The sequence below is a fragment of the Clarias gariepinus genome, chromosome 10, assembly GCF_024256425.1.
Source record: "Clarias gariepinus isolate MV-2021 ecotype Netherlands chromosome 10, CGAR_prim_01v2, whole genome shotgun sequence".
In the NCBI taxonomy this organism is placed as follows: domain Eukaryota; kingdom Metazoa; phylum Chordata; class Actinopteri; order Siluriformes; family Clariidae; genus Clarias; species Clarias gariepinus.
The window spans coordinates 26,320,187-26,338,292 of NC_071109.1; the positions used below are offsets into that span (position 1 = coordinate 26,320,187).

The 18,106-nt window shown below is 37.3% G+C and overlaps 1 protein-coding gene across 1 annotated transcript in view; it reads right to left on the reverse strand.

Annotated features, from left to right (window-relative positions):
* map1ab (microtubule-associated protein 1Ab) overlaps nucleotides 1–17,652 on the reverse strand; it is a 34,871-nt gene extending 17,219 nt beyond the window's left edge. The window contains exons 1-2 of the mRNA XM_053505453.1: nucleotides 17,426–17,652; nucleotides 13,570–13,671 (exon numbers count right to left, since the gene is read on the reverse strand). Of these exons, the coding sequence (XP_053361428.1) occupies nucleotides 13,570–13,671; nucleotides 17,426–17,636 (313 nt within the window). The 5' untranslated portion in view covers nucleotides 17,637–17,652. The remainder of the gene's footprint in view (nucleotides 1–13,569; nucleotides 13,672–17,425) is intronic.
* Nucleotides 17,653–18,106: the final 454 nt, after the last annotated feature.

An 18,106-nucleotide genomic window follows, 5' to 3' on the forward strand; every position in this document is an offset into this window, starting at 1 on the left:
GACCAAAGGGAACAGAACATGCTTGGTACGCTACCATTGTCTCCTAGAGACAGAAACTCCAGGCTAAACCTATGCTAAAGATGAGCTCATAAGCCCTCACCCAACCCAATTCCTTCACATTTTTTCATTATTCTCATTCTTTTTTATGTTTATCTTTTAGTCTTCACTGTCTATTGTTAAACCTAATAGGAACTAATAAAGAATAGTTAGAGGCAGTTTGTTGGAGTGATAGAGACAGAGCAAGCACAGAAAGCACGATTTTAAAAATAAATAAATAAAGTAGTAGTAGTACCAGGAGCTTATATTAAACAATAACTCAGCATCTTGAGATCCAAATCAGGAGTCACTAAATCTGGCTACTTTATTGTACTGCTTTAACTAACATACAATAGGTTCAATAAAATACAAATATGTATATCCTATTTAAAATAGAAATACATGCATAGGAAATAGTAAGCCTGACTTATGTAATACTATGAGCCAGACCCATCATAATCTAATATATATGAATACTTATACATTTAGCATTAATGTGAATTAGATTAAAATACACAGGACAAGTTGACCCCAGACAAGATGTAAAAGTAATAACCCTTCTTTGAACTGCTCTGTATATACTACTTTTTTTTTTATTATAGTCTCTGAACAGTTGGATTTTATTATTATGCACAAATTAAAGAAACGTATTAACCTTAATGTGATTTGGATATAAATCCTACCAACCAGTAGGTCTAGCAAAACAAAATCTTTTAAATGTGCGCTAACATGCTGTGAGTTAATAAAGACAATGTTGAGTAACACTAGCATTGCTTCTGATTGACTATAGCAGCTGGTTTAACCTTTTTTCAAAGTTCAAGGAAGTGTCACTTTCCATTGTAAAGCACTAGAGATAAATTCATTTTGTTGAGATCAAAAGGCTGGGATGCTCAATAAAAAAATAAAAGAAAGATATCACCCTTTTTGAAAACTCTATTCAAAAACACATGATTTGATGCATTCTCTTCTGCATTATTAATTGCTGTACACAACTGACATTGATGAGCAATATCCTCTAAGTCTTTGGATGTTGTACCACATTTGTCTCCTATGCCTTATCACTAAATTAATACATTTTACCTCTTAAATATTAGGAAAACAATGGTTTAAATATCAGCCACTATTCAGAATTCCAAAACAGGAAAAAAAAAACACTAAGCAACCTATATTACAAAAAGGAATACGCAACAACACAATACACATTCTATTTACAGTATAATATAAGTAATACATATGCGAATGAAAGTAAGCTTTAACAACTCCATATGCTGTCTTCATTAAGGATTAATTGTGCTTTACAATACTATACTAATCATCTACACTGTTAATCTTAAGCATTAAGTAAAGTGAAGCCGGTAGATTCCCATAATAATGACTAAAGGACAAAGCAAGTCCATGCACGATAAAGTGCTTGCCTTTCTAAACAGCTGAGACCTAAGATGTAACAATAATACCCAGTCAGCCAGTGGGAGTGGTCCTCACTGCACAGTGCTGCAGTGCTCAGTGCAGGAGATACACCCGCATACAACAGACTAATACTGGTGTTCAGCTATAATGCCAGTTTGTGCAATCTCCCACCAACACACTCACACACCAACAGAGATGAAAGACAAAATTATGTGATGTGTGTAACAAAGAAGGGAGAGAGAGAGAGAAAGAGAGAGAGAGAGAGAAAGAGATGTTTTCATCTTACTCTGCCCAAAGGGTTTCGGCGTATCTCACAGCGAATGAAACCCTGACACACCACATCAGATCACTACAACATCTCAAAGACAGCATGCATGCTCTCCCCAGGAGACTTTTCCTCAAATAAACTTTTGTAAAAAAAAACAACTCTCTAGCCCATTAAGGTATTAGAAACAGCAATCTACTGTCTGTAATGCAGAAGTGAAAGGCAAGCTGTTTGAAAATGTCCCTTTTTAAGTTTATTTTGCCACCTATGTTCAGATGCTGGATGCAGTTAATAAACTGATGGCACAATTACTCTTGGTCCAGTCATTTGTTTTGTGGCTTCCTATGTGCAGAAAATTTCAGATAAGTATCTGTCAGGTAAAGCACCTTTGAGCTCATTAATCCCGCAAGGAGTGCCCCAACAAGGCACTCCTAATGCGGATTAAGGAACAATCACAAAGATGCAATTGCTAATGTAATGATTATCATTTAGTAGACTAGGATGATGTGTTGGCAAAGGGGCCATGTTGTGTCCTCAATTTCCCTCAGCTGTAAGTAGAACAAGTTGAATGAATGACTCAGTAGAGCCACAGCTCTAACTGTCCCTGTCTGCCTGTTCTCTCTGTGTCCCATTTTAACACCCAGTCTGACAGACATGCCCTTTAGGGTCTTTTCAGCCTGTCATGTTAACTTTATTGCAAATCAAGCTGATACACCCTAACAGACAAACATGATGCAGTGAAAACAGGACAACGATGACAAGTAGAAATTTAAATGCATGTCATAATAACTCCAGAAAGACCTGCTGAGCTCAGCACACAGGGTTGTTACCCTTTCTGGCCTTATTAAATATAAACCTACTGTAGGTGCCCGAAACATCTCAGCGTTCCTCGCAACAAAACTTTCAGTAGCCTTTACTTTACCACCAGGGGCAGGAAGTGTGGCAGACAGAAACTCTTTAGTAGCTTCTTTTGTAGATACTAAAACTGAACGGGAGGATCTGTGCAGCATTAGTTTCTGACGCAGAATGAGAATCATTTTGACAAGTGTTCATATTTATATAGAGTCTATCATACTTGAAATCTAATCTGTTGCCTGGAAGCTTGATTTCAGGATGGGTGTTTCTGCTGATCCCCAACCTGATGTCCTACTTACACTGTCTTAACCTTGATCCAAGTCTGCTCTCAGGTCAGTACAAACTAACAGGCTTTTGCACCGTTGTTGCCTAGCCACCATTTACTGTGAGTGGTAGCAAATGATACAGTGACTAAGCCTCCATCACACAGCTAATGTGAGCTGGTATTCTCCTGTGTATTCTCTGGCATTGCCAGCACTTCAAGTGGCACCATGAAAAGTGAGTTATTAGATCAAGTCTATTTAAAAAACACCATGTCAGTCACAAAAAAAACCTACCTGTTCAGACAGTATAGCGTAACATGTCAGGTAATAATATAGATGTTATTATAAGCGCAAGATGAACATCTTACTTTTGTTGGATGGATTTGTAGATGAATGAGAAAACGAATTTTTAATAAGCTAGATGGACAAAAAGAATTAAAAAATACACTTTGGTATCTGTTTGAAGTGTCTCTTTTTTGGGGATGTAATGTTGCGACAGAGAGAGAGATAGAGAGACGAGGACGCGATGGGGGGGGGGGGGGGGGGGGCGCGAGGGTACGCTGAGTCACTGACCATCTAATCAATATGTGGAATTGTTTTGATTATTCTTTCCCCCCAAATTTCTTTATGCGACACGGAAGAGAATCAATCACAGAGCAGGTTTTTATTTTCCGTGCGCACTTTCACATTCAAATTTTCCGTTTAAAATTCCACTAAGATTATAGTCAGTAGGTTGTGTTTGGCAATTTATAGAAATTAAAAAAAAAATTAACATTTCCACATATGGCAGAGATTGAGTAGCTAAACATTACGCAATGAACAAACTCAATACCTTTAAGCAGTGTTGAGTCTCTGCGCCTTGCTGCATTAGTGCGTCATTCGGGACGTTTGAGTCGGAGGATGGTGAAGCTCTCTCTATTAACAACAGATTATCACTTTCATATCAACTCCTACAAGTCCCCGGCAAAGCGCTGCACCGTGTCTAACATTACTCAGACGGTAAACTATTGCGTCTTTGAACCTGAACTTGCTTAACTGGACAACCGGACGGATGGTCCTGAATTAATCCACTTAGTTTGGATAAGGCGACGGGTTCACTGCGCTCCTTTTGCGCACGTCTAGTCTGAAGGTTTAATTAGCTTTAATTCCTCCTTCAGCACTGATAAAGTCACTAAAATCCGGGCACAGAAGGATCAAAGGCAGCCTGCGACTGAATTTAACGACGTCATTGTTTCCTGATAAATGAAAAGAAAAAGCGAGAGAGAGAGAGAGAGAGGTTCACCTGATATCCGCAATCATGTAAAAGAAACTGCAGATAGAAAGCGTGCACACAGATGCATACATACATACATACATACCGTTGCTGATGCCGGTCACTCCAAGCGCGGTGCTGCGAGTGCTGTGCGGAGTGTGTGCGGGTCTGATGAGAGAGACAACGAGTGAGGGAGGGAGGGAGGGAGGGAGGGAAGGGAGGAGCGGATGGGAGGGAGGCTGGAGAATTGGGATACGGCCACAGCAAAAATAAATAAATAAAAAAAAACAAGAGAGAGAAAAGCTTGGCATACAGCTGCAGCTGGTGCTGATGCTGATCCCAAGTGGGAGGTGATTACAATCACATAAGAACTAGAGTGAGAGAGAAAAAGCCTTTGCTTTGAAACGTCATTGTACACTGCCACATGTACAGCAATCTAATCTGTACAGCAAAGCCCTCTTTTAAACACCTTGCTGTAATGACTTCACACCTGCCATTTTAAAGGTGTGGTCAAAGCACTCTGCAGTGTACTAAACAGAAAGTATTCAGCCGGTTTCATTAGAAAAAAATTATTCTGTAGCTTACTTATAGAAGAAATAGCATCTTAAACCAAATTAATCTTTGGTCGCCCTCTGGAAAGTCTTATTCCAATTTCCTTTTTTTTTTTTTTTCCATTTTTACTAAACTGAAACTCATTTAGCTAAATTGCTTTATCATGTAAAGAACCATTAAAGATAACTCGGTCACAGTTTTAAAATATGCTGTCAACTTACCTTTTTTTGGTGTAGCTGTGTGGGCAAAAAATACTGTTTATTTCCTTATATTTACATATATACACTATGTATATAGTCCATTTACAATGACATTGGTAAAGTGCCCCTTATAACAAGTAAAAAAGTTCCATATCTAACATGTAATACTAATATATTAGGTACACTGGATATTTAAAGATATTTTAATATATTTATATATTTTAATAATGGTTAAGGTTTTAAAAAAAGTTTTTTAAACAAATATAAACCCCAATGTCAATGCCTATTTAAAAATGTATTTATAAATCAACATGCAAAACTTATTTTATGCTTTATATGTAGTTTTCATTAATTAATTCTCTCATTTTCCGTAACAGCTTCATCCTGGTATGGGTGGATCCCGAGTCTATCCTGGAAGCATGAGCACAAAGTAGGAGAATTCACACTGGATGGGATGGTGGTCCATCGTAGATCATCTTGTATACACACCCATACCTTCACACATGCACATAAAGTGTTTAGTGGCAATTAAGTGCATCCACTCCACCTACCTGCATGCTTTTAGACACTGGGAAGAAACCACAGGGAGAACATGAGCAACTCATGTTTCACATGAGCACTGACAGTACAGAGCTACAGAGTGAATCATGGAGGCGGAACCTCTACCCACTGCATCACCATTTACTTGACAACTAAACCAGTAGTTTATGCAGAGCTCAAATAAGCAAGGGGGTTATCAGCCCAATTTGGAAACTTTAATAAAATCCTTGTGGGATCACTTTAGAACCCTTACTTAAGAATATATTATTTGGCCCTGGAATGGCATGGAAGTATGTTTTATGTGGGTATGATTGTATCAGGTACAGTAAGACTCACAGCTCATTTGTAACAGAAGAATCAGCTACAACATATGATGTCATACTATTCATACAAGACAAATATTATTATTTTAAGTAGAAATTTATTTACAAAATTGTTTATAATCCCTTCCCTATTTCAGAATGCATGTTTATTTTTAATTGATGTAATTGTTATTGATATGTTACTGATATCAGTGCATCACATTCTGTTAAATATTTGGGAATTAAAATACCCTATTTTTATTCCGATAAGATAACTAAGCTTTAGAGAACAAGCTTCAATATAAGACAGTAAGAGATGACCTAGACTTGAGAAAAGGCGTGAAGAGAGCCTATATTCCAAGCAGTTTTTACGGTTTAGTGCTGTGTCAGTTCCTCCAGAGAAGCCATTTTCTGTCCCTCCCTGTGGAACATGACATCTTTATGATTTATTATACATGATAGAGCCGTAGTGAATGATGAATTATTGTTCTAATGCATATTACAGAATACAACAAAAGACTGGTTCAGACAATTTATCTGGCTTTCTATTTTATTGTAACTTTCAGTGATGCTTATAATTGATTTCTATCATAATTTATAATGTTTGGTTATATGTTAGTCTTGTTACTAATAATATTTATTGCACTATTATCTACCCAAGGTACAGATAGATATAACTGGAACATTAGATGGAGCAGTGCTAGCAAAAATGTCCATACTACAATGATAGGGCCCTTAACTAACCAAGTCCCTTAAACCATAACTATTTAGTCAGGCTGCCCTGAGATCTGACTATGCACTCAGTTGAGATGAGCATGGAGATTAGCAAATTTAAATGCATAGCAATATAAGGCCCCAAAAAACTGTTATTTAAATATGTGTTTTTATGTTTATCTGTGTACAAATATTGTCCATAAAAAATAAAATGAAAAAATTTGCAAAATTTGCCTTAGGAATCAATGCCAGAGGACGTTTACAGAATGATGCAAAGCCAGCCCTCAGAACCAATCTGCTGTGATATCAATATCCAAACTCTAAATTATTCAGGACATTCCATTATGTATGGTGCCGAGGAAGTCTGCACTATTCCTTCCACGAACAACCCTTAAAATCCCCTTGGGTATTAATTTTACAGAGTCATAATTGTTAAGAAAAATAGAAAGATGTAAGTATAGGTCTCAACTCTAAACCAAAAATGCATGTAAATATAAACCATTGTGTATGCAAGGAAAAATTAGAAAAGTACTTCTCTCTTACAGTATATATACAGTATAAACTATATTTTTTATAGCTTGATGAATCCTAACTAAAAACTGAAGGCATAAAATTCAGAAAGAGTGTTATCTCGCAACCCATTAAAGAAGCTTCTAAACAGAAGACCAACAATTGTCAATGGCACATGTGGGGAAAAAGTCACATGCTTACGAATTAAGAAGGTTTTGATGCCAATCTTCCCTACAAATATGAATGCCTAAACAGAAATATTACTGTAATACAACTTCAAATATACGTTTGTACTGAGCATAATTTAAAAAAAAGCCAATAAATCTACTGACTTGCTTGTACTTAGTGCCTAAATGTATTTACCTTTTCAAAACATTTACAATTTCTTAGTCGATAATGTATGAGCTTCCTCCCAGTGGGTCCTCTATGACATGATCTTCTGAAATATCAATATGTTCACATTTATTATTCTTAGACAGCAAAGGAACAGTAGTTTCCTGAGTAGTTTCAGAAAAGCAAGAAAAGCATATGCTTCAATATGGTGATTAGAATTAACCACTTTAACAATCTTTGTTATTTATCAATATGTGTTTGTGTCAAAAGCTTGCAGATGGTCTTCATAAGATACATAAGTACTGTAAGTACTGTAACTGCCGCTATTGTAAATGAAACGTTTTTTCATCCGGAATAATATTTATTCGGTTTTCAGTGCTGAATACATTATGGCCATCTACTGTACCATCTTGGCTTCCATGAGATCCAAATATGGTAAATTTTTTCCTAATCCCTTAAAAGACTCTGAATGTCTTCTTTAAAACCATTTATACAGAAGCCCCAGACAGAAACATGTATGAGAGAAACTGTTGATGCTTATTGCACTGAATCTCCAGAATATGACATCAGCAACAGGGAGAATTAAAAAAGAGCTGCGCAGAATGACACAGCACATCAGAGCTCTCTGCAGTCAGTGCATTACTCAGGTATAAACAATTATTTAACCTTGGCATGCATTATAAACTGATTACTTAAAATGATCAGATCATGCTGACCGTGCTCATATAGTTTCAGATTAAGGCCCAGTTCACGGCGGTAATTTAGTCAGATTTTTTCTATTTATACATGAGGAGGTGGTAGGACACAGTGAAACAGTGTGAGATTAAAAGACACACAGAGACAGTTATACCCTGATTGTAGGTGATTTGCCACTGTCACCCTTGTGGCCAGCACATGAGTATTTTTGCAAATCTCTCACATCTCTATGACCTGCTGTCAGCACTCTCCAGTGAGAGTAAAATATCTATATAGCTCACTCAGATGAATCATGCTGGGGATTATATAACATTTGTTAATGGAGCAATAACCAGAGGTACAGCAGAATTGATTGATTCCGCTCCTGAAGGAGACCAGGGTCACAGGTTAGAGCTATCCAGTTTAATGTGATGTGACTGTGCAGACAAGTTTGCTCAATGTTTACTTTTCCTTGCAACTACTCTTGTCATCTAATTACACGTAACATTCAGACTACTAAACATTTACCTGCATAGACAGCAATTTTCCTTAAAAACTTTCACTACATGTTATTTGGGGATACCAATGTACACATGTACCAACAGAAAGGATAAATGGTTTGATAGAGCAGCAAAAGAAGCCATTTATACCCAAGTGGAAAACCCTTCCGTCCATAGAGGTAGAGTTTCCAGACATGAGCTGTCTTCATGCTAACCTTTTCATCTATCCCCATTGAACATTACAAACACTTCACATTTCCAGCAGAAAGACCAAACCTATCAACCCCTTTCGGGGTCACAAGGAAGTGTAGGAGGTATGCCTGTCACATCCTACTACTACTACTACTCCCCCAACCCTACTCCCACCTTCTCTATCTTTAATCTCCCAATAAACCTACTCGGGTTAGGAGAGAAAGAGCCATGGAGAATATTTATATATATATATATATATATATATATATATATGGATTCCCGAACTAGCCTTTCTCGGAAGAAGAAGCTACTTGGATGAGTAGTAAAACATTTGGAACCAACAGAAAGAAGTCCAGTTGCCATGACTCAGCTTGACATCACCTCTGTGACTGAGAACCTACATCGACATTCACATGCATACATCTTTTTCATCACACAAACATTTGAAATAAGAAATAATTATTAGACAAAATTAAGAGAATAAATGAAAAGAATAAATTACTTACCTTTAATGTAAGGTAAAAAATAAATAAAATCTAAAAATCCAATTTCAAAAATATGTGTCAAAATTAGAAACCATTAAAGAAAACAAATGAACTTTTTATATTTGAGATTGCACACATGTAAAAGTTTCTTCATCAGTCATGTCCATAGGGAACCCCAAAGAACATTAAATACAAATCGGACACATTGATGATTGCAAAATACCGTTTCTGGATATATATTTTTTAAAAATATATTTAAAATGTGATTAATTAGAGTCACATATAAATTATCCATAATAAACAGGTGATTTAGTTAAGAATTTACCCCAAGACAGATGACATACTAAACAAATAGGACATACAATCATACTACACTCTCTGCACAACCTCTCCCCACCTCAAAAAAAAAAAAGACCTCCTGTATGCTAAAATATCAATTGCAAGTAAGTAAAGGGTCCCAATAAGTTGATTGCGAACTGGAAAGGGAAAGCTTTATGGAAATTCTTCACTTGTGGAAATGGTTCAACATGGCAAAAACTGACTTTTTACAGTCCAAATATTCCCTGTAGAACAGAATGTTCTTGAGAATTAGCGCTGTCTGAAACTGATAACGTAGAAAAGGACAGTCCTGACTAGATAGATATTAACCAGACCCGAAATGATTCCATGCTGCCACAAGCTTTCATCTGACTTTTATCTTAGCTCACATAATGCTGTGAAATTATGATGATAAATTCCTTCAATGCTCATCCTCAAAAAAAAATATATTTTAAAAGTGAAATGGGCCCAAAGCTCAAAAATGCTGCATAAGCACTGAATATGGATCTTGCATTTGGACCATTTCTGGCTCAGATTTCATAGGCTGTGAAAGCTTATGTTGTGGCTTTCAGCCAACTTGCTTTTGCCGTAATGCACTCTTGTGTGCCAAAGATATTTCACCTGGAATTGTCTGTTATCTGTGAATTAAATTTTCAGAATTCATACAAATAATCAAATACTTTGACTTGCATAACCTCACATAAAATTATGACCTTATTTGAAATAAAATTGCTTCTTAAATCCTGCTTATCTCCTTAAATACTTAGACAGAAAGAAGCCTTAAACAATATTTTCTTTGATTTTTCACAAATCGGCAATGTCATGTTTATTTCCATGCAAAGCACATCTAAAAGGAGAAGTAGGAAAGCAGGCAGGTATGTAATTCAGCAAAAAACAAAACCATTGATTAGTGTGCCACATCTGAATTCCCTTTAAAAAAAATGCAAGAGCTCCCAGAGGTAAAGTCACAGACAGAGGCAGATAGAGAGGGAGACTTTGTTGCTGATCTGGGTCACTCCCACTCTGTTTGGGAGGGTCATATTTATAGCTACTTAATGCTGCACTGACTTTTATTTGTGTGTGTGTGTGTGTGTGTGTGTGTGCGTGTGTGTGTGTGTGTGTTCACACCCCCTATCGGGAGGATCTGAGCTCCACTTGTCTGCAACCTAATTAAGTTTGAATAATCAACTGTGTTACTGCTGTAAAATACAGTTTTATGTGTAACACATGCACACACATATATAATAAACACACATATATTAAGTACAAATCATTTAAGAGACACAAATTATATTACTTAAACCAACAATTACATTTTTTGAAAGATCACAATTACATACATCCAACTCTGCTTGTTCAATTTATTTCTAGCATTATGCTTTTATACACTAAAGCTCCTGGAGACCTTAAATGGCAAACCTGTAATTAACAGAAATGAGCATGTGCTGCAGTCCATGTGATTTGCCACAAGAGGGCATCATATAATGAATTGCAGTAGTCAATACATCCAAGGATTTTAACAGAAAATTTTTCCTTACTCCCTCTTATCCATTTATACATTCATGGTGCATTGTGCACGGTGTTTCTAAACCTAACAAAACCCCTCCCACCATCTTATCTTACCTTAAAAAAAACTGTAGATTCTTTGTGAGAAATGGGTTTCAAGCAGTCACACTTTACCTCTTGCATTACCAGGATGTTGTGGTGTACTGTAAATATGATATGGTATCATTTATAATAAAAAAAAAACAGTGGTGTAATGCGATAAGACTGGGAAGTCAATGCGATAGGCTACAGATTCGACCATAATTATGGATTACTGTGGGGTTCCTGGGCACTGATCAACCCATTTTAGCACTCTACTAAAAGGAACTTCAGTCGAAGCACTGAAGCCATAAAATGGGCCAAAAACACTCTCTATACGATATGTAAATAAGTAAATCAGTACACAAACAGTATTAAAACTACTGATTTTTAAACAAATGATAGGCATATTTTAAGCCTCACTCATTCTCTATTCGGCTTAACCTGTCCCGTACAGGGTCGGCTTAACCTCTATTCGGCTTAACCTGTCCTGCCATGAAAGGCCTGGAGTCATAAGAAGTCTCAGGAGACTTGGGGCAAGGTAGACTTAAGGTGGATGTGCATCACAGGACACAAACATGCACACACTCACTCATACACTACAGGAAATCTGGGAGTGCTAGTTAACAAAGTATCTAAAGGAAACCCACCAAGCACAGGGATAACATGCAAACTCCCCATGCAGAGACCCAAAGTTAGGACTCTCGACTCTGGATGGGTGAGGTCACAGTGTTAATCACGACGCCACCATGCTATCGGCTTTTTTAACTTGATTGGTATAATACGGTGCTAGGTACCTTAGCAGTTTTTAATTGATGCATTTGGTGCAAATGTCAAAATTGCTACCAAGTAAGGTGCTCAAAGCTGTGTGGTATATTTTTCTCTGCAATTAATTATTTTTAAAAAATTCACCATAAACAATATAATTATCCCAAATTAATGGGGAAAAAAGATCGAAGCATTTTTACCATCTCAGGAGAATCAGGATGAATGTGATAATATTATCAGCTCTGCAGTCAGAAACTGCTTGACAGCAGCGACAATCACATATAATTGACCTGGTTGATGTTTTGTAAAAAAGTAACATTTTTATATAATCCTTTGCATACAAGATATCTAATATCTGCATGGATGACATAAACATGTAGTACACCATTTTTTAAATTATAATGATTATTAACATTATTTGTTGTTAGATTTGACACATCACTATAGGTCTATTTAATGCTTTTAGGTCAAAATATTTTTAATTTTTTCCTCGTTCCCTCTCTTTTTTTATTCAATTTATACTTTTTGTATGTTAGCTAAATATTTGTGCTAGCCAAATATTGCTTTTTATTAAACATGAATAAACAATTACCAACAAAACTCTTCTTCTGGTTTGACAGAAAGCCACATGAGTCCAGAGAGGTCAGAGACGATGTGAGATGAGAGAAGGGGATGAAACTTACAGGCAGTGCCAGTTAACACCGGAGAATTCAAAATACCTGCGCAAATCATTCCAAAAGCTTAAAGGGTGCCATGTTAATATAATCTAAATAAATTTAATTTACCATCATGGCATGTAACATGCAGGGATCATAAACCCATTACAACACGCAAGCCCTGTTTTAGTCTTAAAAATATTTAAGCAAAACATATAACTTGGCCACAATCAATAAATGTCCACTGCAAAAAGTAATGATCCTATGCCCCTGCGAACTTAGATATACTTAAAAGCTGATTTCAGAGTAATGTGAAGGACAGCTTGTACCCACATAATCAGGAACATGACTCACAGCTTAATACAACCCAGATGCTAACATTACAGAATTGATCTCAATACCATCTGCAGAACAACTAGAAATGCTTGTTCTTTGTGGACAAAAGAGAAGGAACAAGAAAAACAAATATTACTGTATTGAAATGCATACTGTAGCTTTGCATACAATATTAATATTAATGGAACATCTTGCTGATTTATTTTTAGCCCATTTTTTTTTACCACAGAGGTCTTTAGCATCTATGTGATATATTCACACTCTGCAAAAGAGGATTAAAAAGTCTTCGTGGAGATACTACTTAAGAATTACCTGAACCATTGTACCGAGCCTGAGAAAGCCCTATTCTGCTCAGTCACACAGACTAAAGGCCTATGCCAGCATATATACACACACACACTGCAGCAGGAGAGATTGACTCTGCAGCTCCCCTCCTCCTCACATTGCACTCTAATGACTACGGAAGCAGTGCAGTGTGCTAAGCTGCTGCATGCTACCCTGCAAACACACATGCAGAGAGATCCTTCTGGAGCAGATGGGAGAGAAGCTACAGTCTGCTTATGTTTACAAGACATACAGTAGCCACAAGCTGCAAAGTCTCATGTGTGATTACAGCATGTGACCTTGAAGCAGTAATATTCATAAACAAATAAACGTATTCCTCAAATCCTGTGTGCTGAATAGACAGAAATGATATTTGAGGTTTCCTGGCATCAAAGCAATCAAATTAGTATAGTTTGTTTTGGTTAAGAAGAAAGCTTCACCAAAACCCTTAAAGAACCTCTTTATTTCTCCAGTTACTTCCCAGATTAAACCAATGACTGACCTCTGACCTCTGCAGAAAATTGGGCGGAGTGTCTAGTTATAAAGAGCTGAAGCTGTTTGTTCAGATCACAGTCTTCAAGGCTGATGTTCCAGGAGCGGATCCCTGCAAGCACAAGGAAAAATATCTGTTACTGCATAGATACCTGTTGTTAACTTCAAACACACAAAGAGGTACAGTATTATAGGGACACAAACATATACATAAAATGAAATATGAAATGGCAGATTGATTTTTTTTTCCGCTAGAACAAGGAAGAACACACAAGCTATTTGAAGGGATTGTCCCGATTTAGGGATTAATATTTGAAGTTAGAGTGGAGTATAGTATTATTGTACTATCACAGCTGCTACAATGTCTTTGGGATTTTTTATGTGTTTAATAAATATTCATAGAATCTCATTAAGTATTATGCAACAATGGACAAAAGCGCAGATGGCTCACAATGCTCTGTGGCGCAACCCTCTGAAATCGGCACATGAAGCGTTACAATATGAATTCAAATCCTTATAAAAAATCCTTATCACTATATCTGTCTTTCATTTCAAATGATTTTAAGACTTTTTTTCATTAGATGCTGTTTTGCTTAGATGCTAGAAAAGCACATAGTGCCCACTCTGCATTTTCCACCTTACATACATAAACATCCAAATGAGGCCCCAAGCACAGTGGCTCCATTTCAAATTGTAAATGCTACCAAAAACAAATAGAATCCAAGAAAAGTTGTGCTAAAGCACACAAATGAATGTTAGACGGAATGACTCAGGGGGTTGTGACAGTCTTGAATCTTTCCCACCTGGTTATATAAGAATCAGGGATCCTAAATTGTAAGTATATTTTGCTAGTTTTATATAATAATTTTTGTAATTTGGTCCATCCATTTGCCACCCGGGACATCAGACAATGGATACTCCCCACCCTGGCCCAAACTGCATGTCTTTAGACTGTGGGAGGAAACCAGAGTACCTGGAGGAAACCCACCAATCACAGGAAGAGCATGGAAACTCCATGCACACAGATCCGAGGCGGGAATCAGACCCAACACTGGAGGTGGAAGGCAACAGTGCAAAACACTAAGCCACTGTGCAAGTGCTGTATAATAATGAAGTAAATAAATAAGGTGAGTGTGCATCATTTTTAGTACACAACAAGAGTCTTCCATAACTGCACTCACTGTTAGACTGCTTTTGCATTTGTGTGTGCTGCTTTGGGCAATTTTCTAGAATCAGGTATGCTTAGTTCTGTACTATTTTATTATTCACAAAGCTTCTTAGGATTCTCTCAGAGAGCTCCTATCTTGGCCTAAAAAGTCCTAGCTGGGACTCTTAAACTAAAAGTGATTTAGAAAACTTCTCAAAGCAACTATGAGTAAGAAAAGTACAAAAAACCTTTATCCTAGTGAGGAGGTGTGGTTGACCCCATTGCTAGGGATGACGCAGCAATTCAAGGACTGTGAGTGGTTGTTAAAAAAAACTATAAACATCTTAAAATATGCTCTTGTGAAAATAGAATATATTATAATAGAAAGGACAATAAAATCATAATGTTTGTATATGAAGAAGTTTAATAAGTATATTGTATCATGACTACAGGCTACTTTATGCAAAGTTTCTGTTATAGGCTAAATATCTTAAAGTTAATTAAAACAGATAACTGTTGAAAATGTGTCTACTTTTAAAGTAAGCAATTTCCAAACAGTAGTTACTATATTTAAGTTCTTATATTTAATAACCATACTGATTTTATTAATCCATTTCAGATTGATGGAAGCAAAATGGCTCACCTTTTATCAATTTACATGGTTGAGGACAGCCTGTTTAAGTTGCACTTTTGGGTGGTATAGACATGGAAAGAAGTAAAAACAAGCAAACAAGATTGGACAAAAGAGCAGTGTTTACTTTTACGTTTAGTGTTTAGAGAATGTTTCTTCTTTCTGCCATTTTGTCCTCTGCTATAGAAACTCTTAAACCTCTTAAAAGTCCTACACTCCAACAATTTTTACCTTAGGAGCTGTTATTAGGGCTAAAATGTTTTATGAATCATTTTTATCTTTACTAAGATTTAGTTTTAAATTTAAGGGGAAATTCTAAGAAAAACGTCATAATTCTAAGAATATTCTTAGGAATGTTGTCACTAGGTGAAACTTTTAGGCTTAAGAAGCTTTGTGAAGACAGGCCTTGATCTATACCTCTACCTGTCCAATTCCTAACAAGCTGCCTGAGGTGCATCAAGAGCAAAGAAAACATTAAACCCGTGGCAGATCTTTACTGACCCAATCTGTTGTGCAGCCATTTGAGTGGTGGATTATTCTGAAGACAGAAATAACACTAACGTGTTAGTTGGCTGCTAGGATGTAGTATGTTATATAAATGTATCAGATTCAACTGTGTTAGTGCTGAGTTGAGATTAGCCTATCAATTAAAAATATCTGGCTAAAAGTAGTGTTTTGGTCGGAAACTGGCCAATGATAAACTGCCCAAAGATGAGTAATAAAAATCATATACAGAAAAATCACCTATAGTCTCCAAACAGACATATACGAGACTAACTAAGCTGGCAGGCACATCTAATAAAAAGTGCATTGGGTAGGAATAGTGAAAACATGTGCTAAAAAGAGTTAAAAGAGAAATTAAATGAGATTTCAATTATGTTTTGTTTAGTCATTGACTCTGCCCCGTTCGCACCCATCTAAACAAAGGCCCACTCCCTTCAACTAGAGTTAGAATTAACAAGGACTGTAATGACGTCTATTCAACTTCTTGCTAACCAAGTTACTTACTGTCTAAAGCTATTTTACTTTATTTCTATGATTTTTACTAGTAAGAAATTAAAAAAGTTTTCACATGGCTAATAAATATATTGTGTTTGAAACCCCAACAATGCTGCTGTGTCCGATACACTCGAACCAAAACAATACCCACTACCATATCAGTATCACTGCAGTTATAATAGTGAACCACTACCTAACTAATATCTGGTTAGCACTAGTCCTCTGGCGGTCCCTTACTACTGTAGATAGGGTGTGTGCATTTGTATTGTAGTGGTAAAATGAATCCAGTGCACATTTTTGTTTTTGTGATACTGTGGACACTAAGAATACCGCCTTATGGGCCCTCACATTCTCATGACAGTCTACTATAAACCAATATCAGTGTCTAAAGAATAACTAAATAAATGACTCCTGGTAATCATTCGAAGCTTTATTAAATGCATGACAGAGCAGGAGGACTGGTTTGTCTGGATGCATTTTGGCAAATTGCTCTCATGTAGCCAGAATGATCTGTGCGTAGTAAGCGGGGCAATGCCACGTTAACCAATCGTCTTTCCCAGGGAAGTAATTCAGCACGTGAGCGCTTGTATTAATCGAAAACAGAGACATGGCGCGCGTCCAAACTGGTGGCGCAGTGCTCGATCAGGTCGCGCGAGGTCGCCGCAGTGAGCGTCACAACTTAGACGGATGCTTACTTCCGTCTCGCTTTTCACTTCAGGTGGAAATAACATCCTTTTAAACCTGGTAAATAATCCTGAATTAGACAATTCCTCAGCGGTATACAAAGGCATTCGTAGCATTTAGAGGAAACGTGCAGCACAATCCCGCCTCTCAGTCTTGATGGCGCAGACACTTAACTAAGTGCTGCATCAGCAAAATCGAACACAACATGATGCAACATATCTATTCAACTAAAGGGAAATGTGGGATGCGATCATGTAAAACCCTGTGCACTTCCCCGGTCGTGTAGTAGGCTATGATGTATAAAGTTGTTTAAACAACACGGTACAGCGTGTGCTCAGCATCAGCATCATTCGTGCATGCTGCTGCGGACAACAGCGTTGCGCCTCGCTAGATGGCGTCACTCACCGCGCTCGATGTGCTGCTTGGCGATCTGCAGCTGGTGGTCGGTGCCGATGTCCCCGATCACTATCAGCATGGAGAAGTTTCCGTGGATTCTGCTGCGGTGTCGGTGCATCTCTTCGCCTTCATCCTCCTCTACCGCGGAGAGCGAATTTCGGACCCGAGTCCCCATGGCAACGGTACCTGGAGACGACGCCGGGCCGGAGTCAATCTCCATGACAACTGCCGCTGCCGAAAGCTCAGAGTGCAAAGTTATGAGCAGGAGGCAACGGGAGAGGGGACAGGCACGCGCACTGAGGGGAGCGGGCTGCGGCTTCCTGATAGGCCACCTGAGTGACGTCACACCGGCCGCTAAAAAACAGGGGAAGTTGTATTACTTACATAGATTTAAATACTATTTTAATGCCAGGTTTAATATTTTTACTCGTGTATGCGCGCAATGGTTTAGAATCGGAAATAGCGTTCAAGAAATTTAAAGCATTCTGAATAATGTTATGTTAAGCTGTTATTGTAATAACAAATAATGTATGTTCAGTTTAACCTAAATACAGTCACATACTTATTTGAAACTCCATTTGCCATATCTATTTATCTATCTATCTATCTATCCATCCTTCGAGAGAGAAAGAGAGAGAGAGAGAGAGAGAGAGATTAGTCTTCCATATACAATACATTTTGAACTCATGT